Source organism: Oryzias latipes, chromosome 10 (genome assembly GCF_002234675.1).
Source record: "Oryzias latipes chromosome 10, ASM223467v1".
Classification (NCBI taxonomy): Eukaryota; Metazoa; Chordata; class Actinopteri; order Beloniformes; family Adrianichthyidae; genus Oryzias; species Oryzias latipes.
This window is the reverse complement of record NC_019868.2, coordinates 5,653,565-5,680,267: the sequence shown is the minus strand read 5'-3', so window position 1 is coordinate 5,680,267 and position 26,703 is coordinate 5,653,565. Positions and strand designations below refer to the sequence as shown.

At 41.4% G+C, this 26,703-nt stretch overlaps 1 protein-coding gene across 2 annotated transcripts in view; it reads right to left on the bottom strand.

The window, feature by feature from the left end:
* Nucleotides 1-18,470: 18,470 nt before the first annotated feature.
* The window catches only part of ctbp1 (C-terminal binding protein 1), a 28,328-nt gene continuing 20,095 nt past the window's right edge, over nt 18,471-26,703 (bottom strand). Inside the window, exons 7-11 of one of the 2 annotated variants that reach the window (XM_004073016.4) lie at nt 25,399-25,488; nt 24,963-25,093; nt 23,351-23,478; nt 22,476-22,590; nt 18,471-21,529 (exon numbers count right to left, since the gene is read on the bottom strand). In XM_004073016.4, the coding sequence (XP_004073064.3) occupies nt 21,334-21,529; nt 22,476-22,590; nt 23,351-23,478; nt 24,963-25,093; nt 25,399-25,488 (660 nt within the window). In that variant the 3' untranslated portion in view covers nt 18,471-21,333. Of the gene's footprint in view, nt 21,555-22,475; nt 22,591-23,350; nt 23,479-24,962; nt 25,094-25,398; nt 25,489-26,703 lie in introns of both variants that reach the window. The other variant, XM_011479843.3, reaches the window with a different exon arrangement.

Here is a 26,703-nt window from a genome sequence, read left to right as displayed (position 1 = left end):
TCTGGAACACTGTTATTTGGTCAGATTAGACAGGAGTGGAGATGTCTGACCAAAATGAATACCTCCACGTTTGGTGAAAACAAAACTCTGAATATCAGCATAAACAGCTCATATCAGGTACGAGTGTAAACCAGGAGCTCCATAAATCATTGTAATCTAGACATCAAAGTCTGACAGCTGAGGCAAAGTCTCAGCTGAAGAAAAGAAAGGTGTTAAGGCAGTCCTGTCAAAGTTCAGACCTCTGGACCAGTGACGTTCTGCGGTTGGACCAATTTGCCAACAAATTTCTGGAAGAATAAATGGAAAGAAGGTTTTGTTTAAGCAGAACAAAGTTGTGAAGCCATGACTACCAAAGCATCCACATCATTATTGTATCATTATTACAAATGACTTAATTTACCGGGGCTGCACAGCGGTTTAGTGGTTTGCACTCTGGTAAAAATCCCAGCTTGCTCCTCTCTGTACGGAGTGTGCATGGTCTTCTTGTGCATGCATGTTTATGTTTTCAACATACTCCAGTTTCCCCCCACAGTCTAAAGACATTCATAATAGGTCAATTGGTGACTGTGAGTGTGTGTGTCTATGTCTCTTTGTAGTCCTGCAATAAACTGAAAAACTGTCCTGGATGTTCCCCACTGTCACCCAAAGAATAGGAATAGGTTCCAGCACCCCTGTGACCCCAATTGGGACTGAGCATGTTTGGAAACATTGAATGTACTGAAAAAGATTCTGCTTTTTTGGTTGTATTTTAGATGAGCCTTTTTTGTGGTGTAGAATGTAATCACCTTATATTCACCTCTCCAACTCTTAACTCTTGTACTATCTTAGATGACCCCACCCTTACATTGACGTGTTATCCCTACCATGACAAAGGTGGATAAAGGTGGAAAGATTTCATGGAATCCATGGACACCAGTGAAGATCACAAATCATTGAAGAAAAAAGCTTCAAATGACCCAACTCCCAATGTTAAAGTGCCTAGGATAGCACAAGGGTTAAATATGGGAAAGACTAAAGAGTTTCAGTGGATTTAAAGGAGAATACTGTAGACCTGTACAAGATCAGAATGGACTACTGAACCATCAGCAAGAAGATGGAGGTTAAGGTGACAACTGTTGATTCAATTGGGACAAAATACAACATTAGCATCAATTCATCTGTAGGTCTGAGACTCCAAACCAGATCTGACCCGGTGGGGTTTCCATGATCATGACAACAGTGAGAAGTCGGCCTAAGACAACACGGCAGGAGTTAGTTGATTATCTTAAAGCAGCTGGAACCACAGTCACCAAGAAAACCATTGGGAAAACTTTATTCTGCAGAGGTTTCACATCTTACAGAGCTTGCAAAGTCCCCCTGTTTAAGAAGGTGCTCCCTCACCGTTCACTTTCATGATGTAGAGAGGGATTGGGAGAAGGCGCTGTGGTCAGATGAAACCAAAATTGGTAGAAATGCTGCCTATGACCACAAGAACACCATCCCCACTGTCAAGCATGGAGGTGGAAGCATCATGCTTTAGGGGTGTTTTTCTGCACAGAGCTTCTTCACCATGTGGATGGGAGGAGACATGTACCTCGTGTACATCAAATATTGAGTGAGAACATTCTTCTCTCATTAAGCTTAAAATGGATCCCGGATGAGTCTTTGAACAGGATAATGACCCAATACATTCAGCAAAGTAGTGGTCCAGCCAGTCTCTGGACCTCATTCCTATGGAAAATGGAGAGAGCTGAAGCTCAGAGTTGCTTAGCAGCAGCTACCAAATCTTAGTGATTTAAGATTTCACATAAACAACATCCCCATCTCTGCCTATTTCCATCAACGTAACATACAACGTCTCCGGCCCACCCTCACTCCTCAGTCCACTGCTGTACTTGAACACAGCCTCCTTACTTCCCGCCTGAACTACTGTTAACTCTCACTCTCCCACAAAAAATCCTCCATAAACTTCAACTGGTTCATAATTCAGCTGCTTGTCACACTTGCTAAACTAAACAGACTAAACTAAACTGGGCATCCCTGCCCTTAAACCCTCCTTCAGGGTAAGGAAAAAACTTGGATGGATGGATTCTGGAAAAAAGAAGAAACCTCAGGGGTGTCCACATGAAGGAGGGATCCTCCCCCAGGATGGACAGGCGATTACCAGAACTCTTAGAGAAGAATTAACTTATCTAACTCTACAACTACATGTTTAAATAGTCCAGCAGATCTGGCTTCATCCAGATGGAATTGGGGGACGGCTGGGAGCACGAGACGAGCCGAAGACAGGATCCACAACCATGTGTAGGAGCAGGGACGAGGTAAACGTCCCGGAAAAGAGGGACAGGGGGACAATAGATGAATCACACTTCACCTAACAGAGACATGAAGAAATAAATGCTAAATAAATTATCAAGAACAGAGGAGAGGAGAAGTGCACCATACTTTCCCCAGCTTCTGGTAAATTTTAATCTTAGGGTTGAGGTAAGGGCTAGACTTAAAAAAAAAAAAACACAGCTTCACTAGCTCCCCATCCCATACCACATTCGATAAAAAATCTTGCTCTGCACATACAAAACCTTTCACAACCTTGCACCTCCATATCTCTCTGACCCTCATTTCGCTACACCCGCTACATCCGCTCCTCCTCCTCTATCCAGTTGTCTGTCCCTTCCACCCGTCTTGTCACCAGCTTTGGAACTCACTCCCGGCTGACCTCCATAACAATCCCACATTTTAAATCAAAACTAAAAACTCATCTCTTCCAAATGGACTTTTCACTGTAACAATAACTTTACCATGTTTTAGATATTTTTATTAAATGTGTATGTATTTATATTGTTGATGTTTTAACTGTTTTGTATTTTATATATTGTATATATGTTGTACGGTGACCTTGAGGGCTCAGAAAATAAAATGTATTATCATTCTTATTCTTTCACTGTGTTTATTATATTAAGTTTATTTTGGCGGTTCCGGTTCCGGGTTATACAGCAGGACGCGTGGCGTGCCTCTCTGCGAATACAACTATCTTCAAATTACTTAAAAAGTTGATTTTTCTCCAAAAAAGAGAGCTGACCATGCCCCCGAAGAAACCCCAGGAATATGAAGAGCTCAAAAAGACTCTTGACATTATTCAAGAAACGCTGAAAAGTTTTATGGATCAAGTGTCGGCTAAGCTAACACCGCTCTGGGAGATGATGGAAGAGTTCCGAAGATTTCGGGCTCAAAACGAGCAGCGAGAAAACCGGGTCGAGATTCTGGAGAAAAGACTGGACGATGTGGAACAGCAAGTAAGGATGAATAATGTCATTCTCACTGGAGTACCAATCAAGCCTCGAGCGAAGCTGAATGCAGCAGGAGCCAGCACTGCTAATGCTAGCGCTAGCGTAGCTAGCAGTTCTAATACGGAGTTCGGTGCAGCGTCGCTGGAACAGCAAATACTTTCATTTCTCACATCTAAAGGGATTTCCCTGGATCTCAATACCATCGAGACCTGCCACCTGCTCCCAAGGAGAAAGGAGACGGATAAACCAGCGATCCTCATCAGGTTTGTGAATCACAAACACAAGCTAGCTTTGATGAACCAAAGGAAACAACTGAAAGGTTCGGCTGTTTATCTGAACGACCATCTGACCAGAAGGAATGCTGAAATCTCAAAACATGCACGGCTTCTCAGGAAGCGTAAGCAGATTGAGAACACTTGGGTTAAAGGCTGCAGGATTTACGTCAAACCGCTCGGTCCAGAGGACCGGTCCAAGGTTCTGGTCGTGAACACCATGAAGGACTTTGAGAAGTGCTTGATTACGGTTGTCTGAAACAACGTGGAGTAATAAACCAAAGAGCCAAATAATTTCAAGAAATATGACACCTGGAATCATCACTTTCTCTGTATGCCTGACGTAACCTGAATAGCAGCAGAGTTCTGACCTGCAGACAACTTGACCTCAACTTTCACCGCAGCTGATATCAGCTGAAGAAGGATATGGACCTGAATCTAATGTCTGCAGACATAACATGGAAGAAAACTATTAACTGTTTAAACCAAGAAAATCGGCTGTTATCAGTAAAAGAAGAAATGCCAACCTTGGACAATTCGACAGTTTATGGACCCTTTTTATTTTTCCCCCACAGCATTACTTTATTATATAAAAAAATAAAATAAAAATATAAAAAAAACATATATATAAAAAGAGTAAAACAAATGATTAATCACTTTTGAAAATTGTTAAATTGATTGACTTTTGATGATATTACTTCACTAGCTCCTAAAATTGATAAATTGATTCAAAAATCTTTCCTAATGTAACATAATTTTGCACATGTTTTTAACTTTTGATACTTGATGAAATTTTGCTATGAAAATTCCTGAAACAGTGTTGTGTCAATTTTACTGATATAGTATTATGTTTTAACATAATTTGCATATATTTCAGATGCTGCATTTGCCATGTTGATATCTAAAATAGTTATTTTTGACGTAGTACTTAAGTAATTCATCTTTGGCATGTGCTTTATTGATACCTTATGATTATTAATTATGTCTGATAAAACCTAGGTACCGGATATTGATAAATCATGTAATAAAATGGTTATAGTATAACGGGGAGGGATTATATAAGTTTGCTTCCTTCCACTCCCTTTCAAGCAATATTTATTAATTATGTCTAATTATCCTAAGTTTGATTAGTTACCGTATGAATGTATAACTGATGATTATATTGTTTTTGTGTATTATTTCTATTTGATTGCTTGAAATAAACCATTTCAAATCAAAAAATCAAATCAAAAAGTTTATTTTGTCCCACTTTGGTCCTGCATCCTCAAATAACACATATTTAAGTTTTATTTTAAAATGCACATTCACATCCACCGTCCTCTTGGCGCAAAGAATCTACGAAAAAAGCCATCAAAACAAGGCAAAATGTAACACTCAAAGAAACACAACGGCACATGCAGAGTGTGTAAAGGGAGAGCTCAGCTACTGTGTAATAGAAACTGGGATTTCAATTGCCAAAGTCTGCAGTTCAGCCTTTTATTTACTTAGTACTCTCTGGAAACATATGAAGCCTCTCAAAGTGCTCATCTCATTTAAGTAGTCTAAAAAGCTGCTTCTGGGTGGATTTAAAGCAGCCAAGCAATGACACTTGACGTTGGCGCTTTCTGTGAGCACATGGCCTGAAACGTTTTGTTCTTCAAACAGAGCAGGCCTCTTCTGCAGATGGTTAAGTGTTTCTTGGAAATACACTGGTTTAAATTGAACAACATGGCAAATGTAATATCTAAGCTAAGTCAAATGGAATTGGGGTCAGTGGGTGTATCCCTGAAATAGATTTACCCAGGGAAAAAAATGACAAAACCATTAAATACTATAGAAGTATGGGCTATGATACAAACAGAAAAAGAAGTTATGTTTTATCTTTGTGTACCTTTGCATACCTGAACTCACTGCAGTACAGTATATAAATGTACTGTTGTAGAAAGGCTTGTTCAATTCAATGCAATTTTATTCAATTCAATTCAATTTTTAGTCCAAATTCACAACAACAGTCATCTCGATGGGCTTCTTATAAATAATTGAAAAAGTGAAACATAAAATCAAAAGGATCATGAATACATAGAATTCAATAGGAAAATACTAAATTGAACTAACTAAACAGACTAAACTAAACTGGACATCCCTGCCCTTAGACCCTCCTTCATGTTAAGGAAAAACTCCTAAAAAAACTGATTCCGGAAAACACGAAGAAACCTCAGGGGTGTCCACATGAAGGAGGGATCCTCCCCCACAACGGACAGGCGATTACCAGAACTCTTAGAGAAGAATTAACTTATCTAACTCTACAACTACATATTTAAAGTACAGCAGACGAGCTTCATTCAGACGTAGTTATGGGGACAGTCAGGGGCGCGAGTTGAGCCGGAGACAGGATCCACAGCCAGGTCCAGAAGCAGTAGTAGAGGCGAGCAAATGACGAGGTACACAGTCAGGTACAGGAGCACGGATGAGCCAACTGTGGGAAAAGAGGGACAGCACCTGAATTGCACTGCATCAAACAGAGGGAACTAAATGATGAATAATGATCAAGAATAGAGAAGAGAAGGAGAGTAAAAGTAGATGAGAATAGAGGACAAACCCCAGTGCACCATAGTTACCCCAGCTTCAAACTTCTAGCAGCTACTAACAACTAATTGTTATTGTTACGTTTAACTTAAACAAATTAACATTAAGTTAAATAATCTCTGAATAATAGCTAGTCTGACAATAAGCCTGTCCAAAGAGGAATGTTTTCAGTCTAACTTTGAATGTAGAAACTGAATCGGCCTCTCTTACATGAGCTGGGAGTTTATTCCATAAAACAGGGGCTTGGTGGCTAAACGCTCTACCTCCAACCGTACTTTTACTAATTCTAGGAACCACAAGCAGTCCTGCATTTTGCGAGCGAAGTGTTCTTATCGGATGGTAAGGGACTATGAGGTCTTTGATAGAGGATGGGGCCATTCCAAGTGAGGCCTTATAATTTAGCAGGAGGATTTTGAACTTGATTCTAGAATCAACTGGGAGCCAATGAAGTGAAACTAACACAGGAGTGATGTGATCTCTTCTGCTAGTTCCTGCTAACAATCTAGCTGCTGCATTTTGGACAAGCTGTAGACTTCTTAAGTAATCAGTAATTAAGTTATCCAGTACAGTAATCCAGCCTAGATGTAACAAATGCATGGATGAGTTTTTCAGCATCACTCTTAGAAAGTATATTTCTGATCTTAGCAATATTCCGCAGGTGAAAAAAGGCAGTTCTACACGCCTGAGATATGTGAGCCTTAAATGACAAATCCTGGTCAAATAAAACCCCAAGGTTTCTAACTGTGGAATTGGGGGCTATACTTATGCCGTCAAAGGAGACTATTTGAGCAGACAGAGCATCTCTGAGGTTTTTAGGACCTACTATAATGACCTCTGTTTTTTCTGGGTTCATGAGGAGGTAATTAATTATCATCCAGGTCTTGATGTCTCTGATGTAGGCCTTCAGTTTCTCTATATTGTCATTCTGGTCAGGTTTAATGGATAAATACAACTGCGTGTCGTTGGCATAACAATGAAAATGAATCCTGTGTTTCCTGATTATGTTTCCTAGGGGTAGCATATAAAGCGTGAACAGGATGGGTCCTAAAACTGAGCCCTGCGGGACTCCATAGTTAACTCCAGTGCACTGAGAAGAATGTCCGTTTACATTAAAGAACTGGTACCTATCAGAAAAATAGGATTTAAACCACTGGAGAGCAGATCCTCTGATCCCTATGTCATGCTATAACCTTTGGAGTAAAATACCGTGGTCAATAGTGTCAAAGGCTGCACTGAGGTCTAAGAGGACCAGAATAGAAAGTAGTCCCTTTTCTGAGGCCAATAACAAGTCATTAGAGACTCGAACTAGTGCAGTTTCCGTGCTGTGGTGAGGTCTAAACCCCGACTGAAAGTCTTCAAAGTGGCTGTTGTCCTGTAGGTGGCAGTAAAGCTGCTTAACTACAACTCTTTCTAGGATTTTAGAAATAAAGGGGAGGTTTGATATTGGTCTATAGTTGGCCAAGATGCTAGGATCCAAACTGGGCTTTGTCAGAAGAGGTTTAACAACTGCATATTTAAAAGACTGTGGCACGTAACCCATTGCCAGAGAGGTATTTATTATCATTAATATGGAATCATTAATTAGGGGGAAGGTTTCTTTAAAAAGTCTAGTGGGAATTGGGTCTAACAGACAAGTTGAGGATTTGGAGGATTTGGTTGCATCTGCTTTGCACCGTTACGTAGAACACGTACCTCAACAGCATTCATTCAAACCGTACATGTTACATTTGAGCAGCTATGAAGCTGTTGTGTTAATCCCGACCTACAGCGTTGTTCTTATTGCATCTTTGCTTGTTAAGATTTTGTTCAACACACATATTAATAATACTGTGGTCCCTCGTTTATCGCAGGAAGAACGTTGTGAAAACAACTCGTGATCGGTAAAATCTGCAAAGAAAGAAAATATGTTTTTAAGGCAGTAGAACCCCTCATTGCACTCTCAAAGTTCAAACCTTAAAAAACAAGTCTAGTATTATTGAATGAAAACAAAGATCTGATCGCGATCGAAGATTTATGTAACTGGCAATGTGAGTGCCTTCTCTTCTGTACAGGAGACATGCCACGGAGGAGATTGAATTGCATGACCTACAGCCAATCAGGACACAGAACACAATGTACTGGAAAGAGAAGCATGTAAGAATGCACTCAAAAAAAGTCAGTGGGAATCTGAAAGGTTAACACGATGTAGAAAGGGAACACTGTATTCTGACTTTTTCAGAATTTTGTGCATTCTAACTTACGTTTTTTTCATTAGTTCATTTAATTTAATTCCTGTTATGCCTTTCGTAAACAGTGCTTTCCTGCCTTTGCCCAACAGCAGTTTGGATAGGCTCCGGCAACTCTGTAACGCCAAAATGACTTAAAGGGCCTATATTGTGTTTTTCTTAAGCCTTTCAGAGTAAACTATATCCACAAATATGATGATATATTACCTTTGGCTCACTAAAGAATATTTTTTAATAAAATATTTATTATTTTCACAGCTCATTTTCCTACCCAGAAGTAAGCTGCCTCGATCTCTGAGGCTCCGCCTTCCTCTCTGTTTGGGCGCCACTCATGAAATCAAATAAAGCAGTGTTTCTGTCTCAAAAAGTATAAGTTGTGACTTCTGTACAAACTAACAGAGACTTTACTGGTGTCAGAGACTTTCTGGTGTTATGAATTGGTTTTATTTAGGAAAAATCAGTGAACCGTGTTATTCACCTGCGTACATGAACACCTCAGACCCTTGTGGGCTGGAAAAAAAGCCACAAAAGACAGATCAGGCAAAAGGTAAAAACACCACCAGAACTAAACAAAATTAATGGTGGGATTAATAAACCTGGTTGGAAAAAAGCCTGTAGTGAAATATATAATTTAAGGACTGTTCTTTTTATCTCTGTCTACAGTTTTTCAAGTATATTTATACTTCCTTCACCTTTTTCCTCTTTTTTTCCACTATATCCAATGAAGACCATAAATTCAAAGGCAAAAACACAATTTTAATGTTATTTCAGAGTCTTTACGATAATCTCTCACACTTTTCCCTGATCAAAAACATGAAATGTCGGATAAAATATTTAAAATCTTACAGAGAAACCACCCTTTTTTTTGTAAACATTTTTAAAATACAAAAGGATAAAGTGTCATAGTATAACTAGCCTGTAGGAATTTCTGCTTTTCCAGCTGGAAACAAAATGAAGCAGTTGCCACAGAAGCTCAAGGAGTTGGCACCTCTCTGGCAGCGGTTAACAAGCACGTGCCTGGTGTTTAGTAAGCAGCAGACATTTTTCTTGGCAGAGTAGAACAAGGCTGTAAAAGTATATGTGGACCCTCAATATGGTGGACCACCCTCCCCACCTCCACTGAAACCAGCGCTAATGGAAACCCAGGCTGGAGGGGGGATCTCAGGTGGTTGCCTCACATTGTCGCTGATGTATTCCACCCCCATCTTTGTGTTTTGGTTGGATCGTGCCGAATTGAGAGGCAAACGAGACAGAAAGCAGCTGAGAGAAATCGTTGGGGGAGCAAACCACAAAGGGGTGAGGGGAAATGTGAGAAGAGCTGAGCAAGTGAAAGAGGAGACTGAAAGAGGATGTGTGAAAGTCCACCTTTCTCCTCCATTTCCACCAGTTATTCTGGTCAAACTGTCCCACAAACTCATGCACGCCTGCAATTCTAGGAAAATACTCTATTTTCTACAGAGCGAATTCCCACCACAGAATTTACCTTTCAATAGTTATCCATCTGGATGTTAACAAAAGAAGTTCTTTTCATTGAATCAAATTGAAACAGAAGGTCAGAGATACAATGGCTGAAAATGCTCCAAAAAAGGGTTTTCTTTTGCAAATCCTTTGCCCCTATATGAAGAAGTTGTATTCTACATTTCAATTGAGTGTAATTTTGTTTATTAAGATTTTTTTTAGTACTTGGTTGAGTTTGACCAAGATTATGGACATTAGACAGCATCGCCCAATGGGTCGACACTCAGTGGGACACTAAAAAAGATGGGGCAGAGTGTGATTCCAGGTAAAGTTTGAAATCCTTTATCTAGATCTAAATTTGCCTTGTGCCAGAAGGAGACATCTAAAAAAGTTCAATGATGCACAGTTTAACTACTTTTTCATAGCAGTTTTATTTTCATTCTTTTGTAGCTTTGGCACAAATCTTCAGTTTTTTCTTTTTTTTCCCACCATCAATCGATTGATTTAAATGCAGAACACTCATCCAAGATGGAACAGACATATTTTTCCTTGAACTATAGCGGCAGTGGCGCAGTTCCTGTCCTTGATCGCAAGATCACAGATCGGTCCTCACTATGCACATCAATTTATCTTTGAGCAAGAGGCTGAACCCTAAATAGTGAATGTGACAGTGAAGCACTTTGGAGCTATGAACAGTGCTATGTAGGTACACACCAACTACCAAGACGAAGCGACTGTGTAAGGAAATCCTCACACTTTGAAACGGATAGCTTCTTTCATCCTATGGATAATACATAACACTTTTACATTAAGTTTTTGTCACATTGAAATAAATACATAAATAAAAGAATTTGAACAAGCGTTTTAGTCTGAGAGGATTCCATTTCTGATCCCCCAAAAAATGGATTAAAAGCATAAGCATCCTGGTGTTGCCTGCAAAGATTTAACAAAAGGCCTCATTGTTGGTTCCGTGTTGTTTTTCTAAGTTGCAGTAATTTACTGTTTGAGTTTCGTCATAAAGTTAAATTTTCACAGTTAGCCCGTTAACACTGGATGCCACCGGCGATGTCTAAATGACACACGTTCTTTGAGCTATCGTGACTCTGACCACTGACGTGATCAACGTACATCAAACGGTTTCTGAGGCAGAGCAAAGTGGCCTGGCATACTGGCTTTGCGACAGAATCAGTCGATTTGTGTTGATTCCGTTAACACCTCACAACTGTAAACTTTTGTATATCAGCAAAAACTTCCTTTTTGCTGCTTCAGAATCTGCTGAAATTGCGTTAAGAGTTGAAGAAAAAAAATGTCAACACTGGAGCTAAAGTGTGAAAGGGTTAAACTTTCCTCATCAGCAATCCTAGTCGTCAGACTCCATGTCTCTGTGTTGAACCAACATCTTAACAACGGTGTCATTAGATCAGACTCCCTCCTCACCAGAACCACCGTCTGATCCAGATCTTCTGCTCCTCAGTTGACCCTGGTTGGGGGACATGACCTGGAAGTGTTGGCTTTCTTGTTTTGACTGACAAGTGCAACCTCCTCCTGAATTTGACATCCCAGCTCAACTTTCAACGCTATTGTTGGTGATTGTGGTTGAAAACCAGTTGGTTTTTTCCCCCCCTCCCCTGAGAAGCTTGACAGAAATGTTACGGTCCCTGAGCATCTGGCTGGATCTGCTGCATTTGCCTGGTTTGTGGGCAGCATTGATGAATGTCAAGCCTCCAACATCAAGGGCTAGATTCTATTTTAACAGAAAACCCTAATACCTTAAGATCCTTGTATGAAACCTTTACCAGTATTTTGAAAGGAAAGCTTAGAGTTGAGCCTGAAGTTTGACAGCTTACAGGCTCCAGTTTATTGTTTTTAATGAGGTTAGAAATCCTCATGTTTCAAATGCAGAAAGACATCACAGAACAATGGATTAAATCTGCAATACACAGTCTGAGTGTGTTAAAAACACCCCTAAAGACAATGAAGGGCTACTGTCTGGAACAGCGGCCCACAACCAGAACAATTTTTTTATTATTTTCCGGTTTGCCTAACTTTTGAGGTTAAGGTTTATCTTCATCTTTTGGAAAATATCTGCTGCTTTAAACTGTATTTGTACTCTAGATTTTGTGTTGGAAGCATTAAATTGTGAAATAAATTTTCCTTTAACCCATAACGCTGAAAATGGGAGTTAAAATATCAGACGCCAACTTAAGGTGTGATGAAAAAAGAACCATTCACTAAAACTAGTATTTTCTAAATATACTGTATTTTCAAGATTATAAACTCGATTATAGGACGCAACTTCAGTTTTAGGGTTTTGAGGCACGGGCACATTAATACATCTCAATAAACATGCATGCTATTGTGTGTTTCAAAAAAGGCAGCAGGAGCAAAACTGAGTTTTTGTTTATTTTTTCAATCATCAATCAGAATCCAAAAATCCATCAAAGTCCTCATCTACTGTATCTAAAATGAACAGCTGGGCTAATTTTCTATCACAAACGCCAGGTTCCCTTTCGTCATTATCAGAGTGTGTGTCGTTGCCGTGCGGCTTTTGAGAAAGCTGGAAGAACAGTGCAAGCAGACACGTTAGCCCAAGCATCTACAATCCATTCACAAAACAATGGCGGAACTCGCCCGACGCTGACTCCCAGTAAAAGGAGCGGAAGATGGACAGCTTTTCATTGTAATCTGCTGGAAGTTTCTGCATCACTGTAGTCCTTACCCGGATGGAAAGATGGCCCCGTTTCATAAAACGAAAGCACCATGACGGACCTTCCAGAATTTGGTCAGTTTTCATCTCCTCTGCAAGCGTTACTGCCTTCAGTTGAATGGTGACTGTAGAGACGCTTCTCCCAGCTGTTCTCTGATCGTTAATCCATGGCTCGAGTCTTCCAACTCGGGCCACCTCGCCTTGTTTTCGCAGAAACACAGCTGCATCATCTTGACTGTCGGAGTTCATTTTCCGGCTTCCTCCACTTGTGAACCATGGATTCATTAGTCTAAAATTCTCTGGCAGCCGCTCGATTCCTGTGTTCCTCCGCGTAGCTGATAGCTTGCAGTTTAAACTGTGCTTCATAAGCGTGTCTCTTTGCAGGTGGCATTTTCAGGGTCACCAAAACGATGTTGTTCTGCATAATTCACATACCTGCACTTCTGTACTATTTGGGGGGTGTCTTCTTTCACATCCTCACTTCCCTCCTTACCGTTCTCATGCAGTCCTCTCCTACGTCCTCTTTACCGAAGTCACACAACAACACATTAGCAACACATACATTTTGGAGAAAATTTACGACTTAGTGCGCCTTATGGTCATGAATGTACAGTAATAAATATGAATCCATCATTTGAGCAATCTCATAACATTAGACAACAGATTCCTGAATATTTGCATTATTAATATTATGGTCTGTGAAAACAACTGTCACAATAATCCATATTTGGAGTAAAGACTCCTGGTTTTTGGCTGTTCAATGCAGATTTCTTTTATTTCGAAGTCAAAGGCTCTTTTTCTGTTTTCCTTACTTAATTCAATTCAATTCAATTCAATTTTATTTGTATAGCCCAAAATCACAACAACAGTCGTCTCGATGGGCTTCGAAGTAAAACATGAAATCAAAAGGATCACGAATACATAGAGTTCAATAGAAAAATACTAAAATGAACTAACAAACTGACTAAGCTATACTGGCATCCCTGCCCTTAGACCCCCCCTTCGCGGTAAGGAAAAACTCCCAAAAAAAACGGATTCCGGAAAAAACGAAGAAACCTCAGGGGTGCCCACATGAAGGAGGGATCCTCCCCCAGGACGGACAGGCGATTTACCAGAACTCTTAGAGAAGAATTAACTTATCTAAATCTACAACTACATATATAAAAGTCCAGTAGACGAGCTTCATCCAGCCGTGGTTGGGGGGACAGTCAAAGGCGCGAGTCGAGCCGGAGACAGGAACCACAGCCAGGTGTAGGAGCAGGAGCAGAGGCGAGGTAAACGGTCAGGTACAGAGCAGAGACGAGCCAGAGATGAGCCAGAGGCAGGATCCACAGCCAGGTGTAGGAGCAGGAGCAGAGGCGAGGTAAACGGTCAGGTACAGAGCAGAGACGAGCCAGAGATGAGCCAGAGGCAGGATCCACAGCCAGGAGCAGGAGCAAAGGCGAGGTAAACGGTCAGGAACTGGAGCACGGATGAGCCAACTGGAGTCTGGAAGCACTTACTCTCTTCTGCTAAAAGAAACTTTCCAAATGTGTTTTTTTTTTAGTTAAGTTTGTCATTCGCTTTAAGAAAGTTGTGGATGGATATTCAACACTTGACTGAGTGACATGACGTGCCTCAAGAATGAATCTGATGTGGTGGAGAATCTTGTGGTTTTTCAAAATAAAACTTAATTCAGAATGAAATTAGAAATAAAAGGGGAAAACAATGTAGGCCATGTTTTTTTTCTCTGCAGCTCGGTGGTTGGGGACCGCTGGTCTAGAGGATATTATGAAGGCTGGAAGTCCTGAACAGAGAGGAACCTCTGCCTCAAACTTCCTGCAAAAATTTGTAACCAGGGTTTAAGAAAATGATTTTTCTGCTCCTAAAAAAAAGAGAATAACTTAAAAAATTAGCGTTCCTGACAAAGTATTTAACAACCTTTTACACAGTGTGGCTGAAAGCATAGATCTTATTTTTATCACAGGGGTTAAAAGAAAGATGAGGTTGATCCATGTAATTTAACACAAAGAATGGCCAAAACTGGGTTTTTGCAGCGTTAACACCTTTATAGATTTCTAAAAGAACGTTCTTATGAATATCTGAAAAAAAAAAAAACACTTGCAAGCAATCTTTAAAAAAACTATTTTCTCTTAGGGCGCTTCGTGATGTCTCTAAGACCCCTTGTGGTCTCATTAAGCCAAGGCTCTGTGGATGGTTCAAAGCTTTTCTGCCAAAATTATGCTAACTGATGCAAAGCATTCAAGCAGGTAGAATTGAAGATATTAACCAGTTCATTGGGATTCCTATCCCTGTAGTTCTCTGAGAAATAGAGCATGGAGTGACAAGAGGCTGCAGAAAACAGGGACACAGCGATGCACACTTAACTCCTCCAGTGGGGGTACTTCATTATCCCAGCAATCACTCATTCTGTTCTATTGCACCTTAAGTAGGCCGCTTTATGCCCAGATGTTATGCTTCTCCAACAAAAGCTAGTTGACCTGGGGAATGTCTGCTCCACTGTTCATTGCTCATCATATTATGATGGCAGGCGTCTTAACAGGACACATCTGCAGTGGGATTTCAAACCACAACTGGAACCCTGACGTTAAACATTACTACACAAAAGCGGCAACAACTACAGCAAGCTCCAGAAATATCAAAGCTGATAGAGGAGCTGAATGGATGTGAAAGTTAAAGTAGTCTGTGTGGTTACCGGGGAACTTGGGAGCTCAGCAGATTCTAGGAACAGCATCTGTGATCAGTGCAAAGATACTGTGCAGGACTCTGGTGGAGGAGCTGAGCTCAGTTCACTCTGAGGGATTTAGGAAATGAGTAGCAGCTGAAACGCCTGCAGTGTTGCACAGTTTGTCTTTCTGGAGATCATGTTGTGAACGTTCACTTACGTAAATGAAGAGGCTTCAATTTAATTAGCTGATATTGTCCACTGGAACAGTAGAGACAAAGAGGTAATAAGGGTGGATTCAGACTGGAAAAGTCTGAATACCGGACAGAGTCTGCTTAATTTGGTCCAGATCAAGTCCTGATCCTTGCATTTGGTCTGTATTCAGACTACCGGCCAGCGGACTATTAAGCTTATAAATAAAACCATGTGACTACGGATCTTGTTAGTCATTGGCCAGGAATTACGAGGGCGGGGGAAAGCATCTTAATGGAAGTCCTATGCTTTGGAATCCATGCCTGGATATTTTATTGATTCAAACTTTATATTTCACTGACTAATTGTAAACGTCTGTATTAACGTCAGGTACAACACTTTTTACTTGGTACTTTGGTACGACGACATGCTGCACGGCGGTTACTGGCAAGAACGCTGCTTAGTGTTTATGACATGTAGATTGTCAGGGAAAACGATGAGATGCAATGTGTCACATTAAAAGTGGTCTAATGAGCGTGCATTTATTCCAACCACATTTCAATGTGTTACTGGGTCTTGTCGACATGGTTGCTACCTTTCTACTCTGTTTACGTCCCGTAATTCCTGGCTACGGTGGCCGTTTTGGTCCAGTTGTTCCGCTCCGAACATGGATCCTTTTCAGACTGAGGAAACCTCTAAGCCACAGAAGGGAAACTCCAGGCCTTCTGCTGGGTAGCTTGGTTGGTAAGGTGGGAAGCTACCATGCAGGAAACCAGGGTTCGATTCCCGGAGGGGAATGAGCAATGGTACTGGGGGCAATTACCATATCAATGGCGAGCAATTACCATCCCCCAGTGAGGGTCCTTAGGCAAGACCCTTTACGCTACCGCCTCCCGAGCACGTTTTGGCTGCAGCTCACCGCTCTCCAAGGGGATGGATCAAATGCGGAGAAAGAATTTCCCTTCGTGGGATAAATACAGTGTATAAAAAACAAAAAAAGAGTCAGTGTCCTGCATCTTTTCTAACCAATCTGCCATTGAAGCTCCTTATTGGCTACACACACCTGATCCAGGTAATCAACAGCAGATGAGGCAGGATTTTTGAAAAACCAGCAGGAGGTCGGCCTGGAATTTGACACCCCTGGTCTAAGCGAACTGAAGCTCAGTCCGCCTGGAAAAAAACCAAGACCACCGTGAAAGATGGGTCCGAGAGCGGTTCCTGGTTCTGGACCAGGGTCCGCTTGGGTGTATTCAGACTAAAAATTTGTTCTGGATTTTGGGGGGGAAACGAACTCTGGTTCACTTTAAGTAAACCAAATGTGTCCAGTCTGAATACACCCTAAGAAATAAAGAGTCATGAATTAAGTCGCAGATATTGTCAGCCGAATATATTTTAGAAAAGTGTCATTTTTTTCCAATTTTAAGCAGTTTGTGCTGTTAGCCCTCTGACTCCGTAGATGTCGCCAGCAAAACCTAGATAACACACACTCTTTGACACACAGTAACCGCTATCCTAGGCATTTTACCATTGGGAGTTGGGTCATCTTTACCCATTAGACAGTGTTCTGAACCTTTTTTCTTCAATGATTTGTGATCTTCACTGGTGTCCATGGATTACATGAAATCTTTCCACCTTTATCCACATTTGTCATGGTAGGGAGAACACGTCAATGTAAGGATGGGGTCATCTAAGATAGCACAAGGGTTAATCAACGTGAATCAGCTGCTTATGGCACAGAGAAAAGCAGCTTTTCACATCAACTTTGAGCTGATATGCAATACATTACTAACACCTCTGTGCTTTTGTCTGTCTTTTAACAACATGTGGTTCCCAGGCTGCCTCCTCAGCTTCAGATGAAGTCATTGCTGCAGGAGCAGAGATGGATGAAAGTGTAAAGTCAGCATGCTGCAAGCAAAGTTCAAAGAAAGAGACTGTGAGAAAGAGTTAGGTGAGTTTCATCTTTATTCATTGACAGGGAGGTTTCTCTTTACTTTTTTCCACACTTTTATTTTAATCCTCAATTGTTTAGTGACCTAAGGTGACCCACTTCGCCTAACGTCTCCTTGGAATCTTTGAATCTAATCTTCTTTGTTTAAATAACATTAGACGCCTATTTGTAGTGTTCACATTGAACTTTTTTAGACCGTTGCTGTTTGTTCTGTAGAGTGATGCATTTTGTTGAGATGCTGGAAATTGCATTTCTGTTTGACCAAAGAAAAGGAATTGAGTTTTTTCAACTTCCATCCATCCATCCATCCATCCATCCATCCATCTTCGGAGGATGGGCTGTATCCCTTTCGGGGTCACAGAACTGCTGGAGCCAACCCTTCTGCTGTGAGTCAGGTAAAGGCGTAGTACACCGCCAACAGGGCTGTTGCTGTGACACATGACATGCTTTCCATTTAGAGACACCAATTAACCTATAAGGCATGACTTTGGACTGTGGGAGAAAGCCAGAGTGCCTGGAGAAAACCTACACATGCACTAGGAGAACATGCAAACTCCACACAGATAAAAACCCAACTGGGATTTGAACCTGGGCCTTCTCACTGTGGGGGAGAAGCTTTAACCATTACAACTCTGTGCTGCCTTTCCTTCAACCTAAGGAAACCAAAACAAGTTGGCTTTTTCTATTGAGTTTTTTTATATATATAAAAATTTCATGTTGTCATTTCCTTTGGTTGTTTTATTGCTAATGTGTTTAGAAATGCATTCACACATCTTTGATTAATCACACGTAGGCCAAACTTAAACCAGGACTTAAAGGAGTTTAGGAGTTGCCTAAATTAAGCGGGGAAAATATGTGAACCCTGTATTTAATGAGTTTTCTAACAGCTACAAACGTTATGTTTAGCTCAACTGAGCTGTTCTGAAAGACTATTATCGTCTAACTGGCATTCATGCAGGTGCTCCTTCCTTTTAGCTGGGTTCATTCTGATGCATGTGGAGCAGGGCTGCTGCTGTGATGGCGCCATCTAGTGGAATGCTTCTCTCCCTCATGAGAAAGGAGGCCAAACTCCAACGCAAAAGTGGGAAATTAGGCATTCACATTCAGTGCAAAGCGTTAATAATTCTGCCACAATTTTCATAGTAAAACTTCAAAGAAAAGCAGCAGAAATGTCACCTTTCCACAGTTTATTTCTTTTTAAAATAATTCATACAAACGCATACAGCCACAAACATATCTTCTTTAGGTTGTCATTTTTTTGACCAAAAATAATGATATTTACTGTAGAATATAGAATATGTATACTGTATATTGCTACGCCTACTACTTAACCATAAGGAGGACCAAGTGAAGAGTCGACTGCGTGTTACTATCAGGGGTGGATTTTCGAGCCGTCGTCTTTCAGCTCTTCCCTCGTTTCAATTCAAACCCACATTTGAAAAGAAGTCAGTGGAAGTTTCACATCAGGAGCGAGCAGAAGATCTGAAGAATAATAAATGCATAAATAAAGTTTTTCAGACAAGTACCCAGTGTTTTTGGATGCACCTGTCAAATGCTCACTGGTGTTTGAGAGAAATGTCCATCCCTGACTGCCACGCCCACAACCCGCCTTAGAGAAAACCAGGTGAGCCACAGGAAACTCTCCTCAACTACTATTCGCTGGTAGAAGGTTTTCCAGAAAGTACAGCCACTCAGCTGACCTGTCAAGTAAAACATGAGGTTTTTCCACTGAATCTATCTTGGTTTTATTCAAAAATGCAGGTAGAACGCCACAAAGCTTACAGGTTTTATTCTTCTTTTTTTTCTTCTGTTTTTGACCAGAAGTCAAGTTAAAACCATTTGACCAAGTATTTGGCTGCAAATGTTGGGTCTTTGTAGTTTTGCTGCGTGGAGTGTACTGGCTGCCATCCCTCCTCCAAAGGCGACGTTTTTAGACACAGATACAACCAACTCACATAGACACAGGCAGGCAGAACACTGTATGTACACATAGACACAGAGGCCACAGGAGGGGGGTAAATGAGACGCTCAGGAAGGACGTGGCCTGAAATGTTACAGGAATCAGCATTCTGACAGGATAAATACAGGTGATGCTTCAGGAAGACCGTAGGACTTCTTGTCTCTTTCTTTTTAAGCCTTTGAATGCTTTTAGGGAATGGGGAAAAAAACCTTTACTGGAACATGGGTGGTCTCTTGGAGATCTTTTAGATCAGTGGTCTCCAACCTTTTCCAGACCGTGGACCAGTTTAATGTCCGATAATATTTTAATATTTTCACGGACGGGTCTACGAGGCTAAAGTTGGTATCTGATTGTTTTTTTTTGTTTCTTAACTTTTGAGGGTAAACTTCGTCTTCATCCTCTGTAAAACATCTGCAGCTGCTGTAAACTTTATTTGTTCTCTAGATTTCCTGTAGGAAGCATTCAAATGTGATATTGATTAACCCATAACGGTCAAAGTGGAAGTTAGACTATCAGACGCCAACTTCAGCCTTGTCAAACTTTAAGGTGCAACGTTTTTTATTTTTAAAACGGTTTATCAAACCGTTATTTTCTAAATAAAATAATAAACATGTATCCACCATTTGAGCATCCTCGTAAGATTAGACAGCCGGTTCCTGAATATTCTGCATTATTATTATGGTTTGTGGGAACAACTGTCACAAGAATCCATGTTTGGAGTAAAGACTCCTGGTTTTTGGCTGTTAGATCCAGATTGCTTTTATTTTGAAGTCAAGGGGCTCTTATTCTGTTAATGAATCATTTCTCCAAAAAAAATGTTGCAAATACATTTGTTTTTTGTTAACTTTGTTAGCTCGGGGGTTTATTTATCGGTGGAAGAAGCCACTTTAAAAAAACTAGTGGATGACTTTTCAACACGTGACCAAGCGACTTGATTTGCATCAAGATGGAGTCGGATATGGTGGAGAGAATCCAGTAGATTTTCAAAATAAAACTTCATTTAGAATCTGATTATAAATAATAGAAAATGCAGGTTGTGTGTTTTTTTTCCTCTGTGGTCCATACCAATTGTCCCACACACTGATACTGGTCTGCAGCCCGGGGATTGGGGAACACTGTTTTAAATAACCTTTTACAGCTTTAAAAAGGCTCTAAGAAGACGAATGGAAGATCTTTGCTAACGCTTTTCCAGCACCGTGTTTCAAGCTGCTGCAAACTCTCAACACATCACTTTGACACAACGAGGAGTCAAGCCGTCCCTGCCGAGCACACATTTATACCACCTCTGCACAGAATCACTTTCCATCCGTTTGGGTCAAACATTTACATTTAAGTCCCAGGAGCAAATCGCCAACAAAACCAAGCATCAGATCCAACTTTATCTCCTACGAAACGTTGCATTCTAATGGCAAACGGGTAGAAAACAAGAAAAGCACTAATTGGCAAGAAGAGATTTATAAAATAAAAAGCAAATTAATAAAAACCCAACTGTGGAAACCTAATTTCCTGAGATGGTGTGCAAAAAGCTGCCTCTTTTTTCTTTTTATGCTTATTTGGAGGTGGGCGGGGCGGGGGGGGGGTCTTGCTAACTTTACCACACATTTAAAAATTGAAGAAAGGGCGGGGTAAAAGGATGTTGTGGTGTTTTCAGTCTGGCTACACAGGTCACCTTTTAGTTTGGACTGGAGCACAAACATCTGGCTTTAAGTCTAAAATCTGTACACAGACGGGTTACATTCATGTCAGAACACACTAGCTTTGCTTGTTCCTTAAACTAATGAAGAGAAAAGAGAAAAACATGAAGCCTGCCCTGCTAACGTTGGACACACTACAGTCTAACACAGCAGAATCGAATCCAGGGTTTTGTTTTCCATCCGGTTTGGGTTTATCTTTGTTTGTTTTTTTTGTAGTTTGGACTCTGGCAGGAAAAGGCTCAGCATGTTGTTAGCAAGTCATCCTGCATTTGCAGAACAGTTGAGAATCCGATCTGAAAGTGTCTGATGACGGCTTCTCGTCCGGGAAGCTGCTGCTGTGACAGCCGCCGCTGCATCAGCCCCTTCCTGCCAACATGGAGGCTACAGCTGGTCGTTTGGATGCTGCTCTCTGTCGCCCTCTGGTGGCTTTACTATGTTCTGTCCTGGAGACGGCGCATGAGGAGGGTGCGTGACGGCCGGCGGAAGGGTGTGTGCGATCGGCACTGCGCTCGGCACGATGCCCTCAACTGAAGGGGGGAGCCCACCGGCTGGCAAACTGACCACTCCTGGTGGATACCTGCAGGGGAGAGATACATACTGAACTACACACAGGAGAATGTAAACAGGTGATAGTGTCCCCTCATTTCTTGCAAGAGTTATGTTCTATCATCTTAATTCCAGAGGTTGGATCATAGATGTGTCAAGGCTACACACTTTCTACACTTTTCTCAGACAGACATGAACATTTCAACGCATTTCTCTCTCGTTTAAACTCTCAAAGGTTAGACCTTCATAGAAAAACGAGTCCATGGTCATAGAATGAAAACAAAGATCTGATCACAATTGAAGATTTATGTACATGTATGAACATAGCCTGTAAAGGGGACACAGCATGGAGGAGATTGATTGACCAAGTCCTCAGCCAATCAGTAAGCAGAACATTGTCCAACGTTTCGATGAAATGCTTTTGAAGTTGCACAGAAAAACATCCATGAAACAGCGAGACCACGAAAAGTGGACCTCAATCTAGTGAGGGAACAAACTTAAAATGTTTGATGGCTGTAGGTATTAAAGGGCCTATATCATTCTTTTCTTGAGCCTTTCAGAGTATCCATATATAAGATAATTTGTTACCTTTTGGCACACTGAAGGACAATTATTTTATTAAATGTGCATATCGCCCATAAAGAGAAAGCATTTTAGCCGATCACTGCTAGTTCCACTGAGAAAGTGGGTGTATCCATTAGCCTGGGGGCGGTGCTGACAGCGCAGACTTCCTGGAAGGGGCGGTTCTCACCCATCTACGTCACAATGTGAGAACCCACATGTTTTCGGAGCTGGTGCACAGAGCAGGTTTTTGGAGGAATTTAGGGTTTTGGGGTTGTTCTTTTGGGATGAACGAACATTATAATGCACTTAAAAGCTTCTAATTTTTTCAAAGTTTGATTTGGCATGATATAGGCACTTTAAAACACTACAGCACAGAAAAAAAAAACAAATTTAAAGTAAAACCAAGTGCTCACCTGTAAGCCCCATTGAGCTCAGGATGGACTGCGGCTGGGTCCACTCCTGCCCAGTGGTTGTTCTGGGACAGAAACTCCTTATTCACACAGTTCTTTAGACTATCTGGGATACGACCTGAAAAACCAAAGAGATGGAACAAAAAAAATGGGTTAAAAGGCAGATAACGTATCATCTGTCAAAAAAAGGGAATAATTAAGTCTTTGTTGTGGCAGTCAGAGGGGAGAAGTGGCTGGTACTACATCTTCAATCGGCTGTACTTTGTTTTTCGTGGAACAGCGACCCATTTTAGAAGAGATGCAAATAGACAGGATTAAACAGGCCATGTCGAAACACCACTGGAACAAGAACAGGAATAAGAGATGATAGGAGACTGTAAAAGTGGGGGAGAAAAGGGGAAATGTTCTTAAGAAGGTTGTGAAAAAACTTCAAATCTCTCTTCTGCAAGAGGGGATTAAGAGGTTATTTTCTGTTGGCGGGATACCTAAAAATATCCCTCATTTTAGCATGGCTTAACATTTTCCAGTGGAGGTCATGCTTTCAGTCAGCATGTCCTTTTCTACCGGCTAGAAATGACTGGAGTGTGGCATAAGTACTCCATACAGCAGCACTCATACATCAAACAAATACTTCACAATACACTTATCACACACACATAACAACACAACGCTCCATCCCTTAAGATGGCCGCACCTTTAAAAGGCCCAGACAACCGAAAAAACCCTGTACGGGTCAACCCCTCGCATGGGACCAAGGCATTAGCTTCTTACCCGAGCACTTTAACATGTAACTAGTGTAGCCAGACAAAAAGATTGCCAACTTTTAAGTTCTATCTTAGTGCACAACACCTCAGTGTGTGCTTGTGTGTATGCTCCACCTGTCACAGCCCTTCGGATCTCCCTGGCCGCCTCTTCTCGCATCTCCAGTGACGCCTGCTCACTGTACCAAGCGGCGTGTGGCGTGCAGATCAGGTTGGGAGCATCCTTCAGTGGACCCTGACTGAAACTGTTGCACATACAGAAAGAGAAAGAAGAAAATAAATCAAGTACTGAAGAATGTTTCTGTAAAAAGTATTACAAACATTATCTTTACATTGAAATCTTAAATATATTAGAACACCAAACTAAGGCTACATTCACACCGCAGACTGAACGACCCAATTCTGATTTTTTTGTCCCTATGCGGCCTGTATCTGATCTTTTCATGACAGTCTGAACGACACAGATCCGATCTTTTCAAATGTGACCCAGGCCACTTGGGTATGTGGTCCTGAATTCGATACGTATCCGATCTTTTGAAATGCAACCGCCCTCTGAAGGGCCAGGCCGCATGAATCCGACCAGTACGTCATTGATCCGCTACAAAGGTCATAATTCTGAAGTTGAAGTAGGCGAAAACATAATCATCAACCATGGGGGACGATGCTGCTGAGACCAGTCAGTGGAAGGGAAGTGAGGTCACCGATTGGATTCATATTTGGGGTGACAGCTCTATTCAGGCCAAACTCAATCGATCTTATCACAGCCGGGCGGTTTTTGAAAACATTTCCAGTGAAATGGCCGAGCGTGGTGTTGAACCTTTCCAGAGATAACTTTTTTTCCCTTTTCCGACCGTGGTCAGAAGCGCGGGGAACAGAAGGCGGATCCTCCTTTGGGTTTCACTTCCCCGTTCGGACCCTCAGATTCTCCAGGGCGGGTTAATAAAGAGTCAATAGCATTTATTCTGGGGGAAAACTATTTTATTTTTATCTCCTTCCTTCGTAACACACAGCATGAATGCGCGCCCCCAACACACTTCCGCTGCCCCCCCAAACACACACCTACACCCACACACTCCCTCCGGCGCTCTACGCCCTCTCTCCTCTCTCTTATTACACACACAGTGGGTACAGACGATCCTGGCTCCAATGCTTGTGCTGGCTCCTTCGTAAAAACAAATGTAATAATGCAAAAAGAGCTCCGCTGTTGACAACACTGTTGTTGACATCTATTGTTAACGTTAGCTACTTCCACAAACAACGAGTTAAATACTCCGTTAAATACTCTTCTGCGCATGCCGGTCACTTCTGGGTCATTTCACGGTCACACAGGAGATCACAAAAGTTCACTTTTAATTGGAAATGTGAACGGCCTTGCAAAAAAATCGGATTTTTTCAAAATATCAGGATTGAGCATTAAGCCCTGCAGTGAATGTAAGCTAAAATAGCTTGTTTTGGGTGTTGAAGTGCTCTATTTTCTAATTCAAGGAAACTTTCCCGTCGTGTCCAGACTGAAGAAGTTCAGGAGTGTTTTTGTTGTTATGATTTACGGAGTCAAACAGTAAGAAGAAGCTTCAGAAGCTTGCTGGTTGCTCTAAAGCACCAATAGAATTAAAGATAAACTGTCCCACTAGTGTTTTGTTACTCTGTCTGTTTGTGCATGACCTTCCTTTGTTTTGGAAGTCCCATCCTCCTGAAATCAGTGAGCTGTTGGATGAAGCAGGAATGTTACCTGAATGGTTCTGTCTCGTGAACATCCAGAGCAGCTCCTCGTATCCTCCCCTCCTTCAGGGCCTGAGCCAGAGCCTTCTCATCCACCAGACCCCCCCTGGCTGTGTTCACCAGGAAGGCTCCCTGACGCATCTGTAGCACACACAGTCACACGTGTTGTCCTGTTCTGTCAGCCCGCCTCTCTTCACATTGTCGCCTTTGGCGAGGTCGGAAATGTTTAAAGGCTAAAATCCTTTGAGGTGAAGAAGATGGATGGATGTTGCTTCATCACACACAGTGCAGAGCCTCATCCATCTACGTGTCAGAGCTGCACTTTGCCAAGCATCCGCCTCGTCAGGATTTATGACCCTGGAATGCGCGGGCTGATGATATAAATCGACTCGGCATGATTGCAGCTCCACGGCCAAGTGTGTTTGTGCAGGGCTGGCCCAGTGTACCTGCTTGATGGTAAAGTCGTTGATCAGATGGTGGTTGTGCTCATTGAGGCTGCAGTGCAGAGAGACACAGTCAGAGTGGAAAAGTAAATCCTGGGGGAAAATGCATGGAGGAGACAGTCAGTTCCACTGCATGTCAGTTCATTTCTCTCAGAAGAAAACGTCAGACTTTTTTTTTTCGGTAGAATAGATTTTCATTTCTACAAAGCGTTGCAAAAATGATAGTCAGATAAGAAGACGTTCCTGTTGACATGAGCGCTGAGTGGCTGAGGTTCTGAGTTCTAGGTGGTTGCTGCCAAGGCAGACAGTCCTAATACACTCCAAAACGGTTTACCTTTCTAACAAACTAAAACACAGTTATAGGTCAAGAAAGGTTTTTAGTATTTATGAAAAAAAGTAAAGGACAAAACTGAAAATTTTAATATTGGACCAGTGGTGGGTAAAGTGCGGCCCGTTAAACCATTTAATCTGGTCCACCAAACTGTATAAATTATATTGATAATCCTTTTTAATGTTTTCTTTTCCATGTAATTATGGTGTCTTCCTATAGATTGTACACTTTTAGATGCAGAAAGTTCATCTGCATTCATGTTGCATTGTTGTTTGTGTGTTTTCCACATCAGAAAGGCATTTTTCTGATCATTCCAACACCACATGAATTTCTCTAAGTTTATGTTTTTTTCGCTGAGGGACATCTACCAATTGTTGGAATTGACACTATTTACTTCTCTTATATGGTGGATTCCTAAATCCTCTCACAAATTTGCACCTGGTTCCTTCTTTCTATTACATTTTGGACCTTCCTGTGGCCCACGAGTCAAAAAGTTTGCCCACCCCCAGTATTGGACCCTACAAATGAACACAACAGGATCGTGGTCTTATTTGGCAGATGCCTGTCAGATCCTGGCGTCTATTAGCGCCTCACTTGGCATCTTCTAACTGCCCTCAGGCTTTGTTGTGTTGCCAGTTAACCCATTTTGAAAAACGTCAGGGTCCTTTGACGTCATGACGACCATAATGCCAAAACGCAGAGAACCTAACTGGCACAAAAGGAGCCAAGATTTAGTTTAATCTGTTTTTATTTTATTTTATTTTAGTTATTGTTTATTCAAAACAAAATGTCAAACCCTCATGTTAAAAAAACATTGACAAAGTCTATTTTTATATAAGAGCTTTTATGGCCTCTGGACTAAAAAAGCCACTCATGATGCTATGTCCTTCATCCAGTAACATCCACAATCTAATAATGAGGTTAGAACATAGATTTCTCGACACGTTTTGCTGATTAAATCTTTTAATCTTTACAGG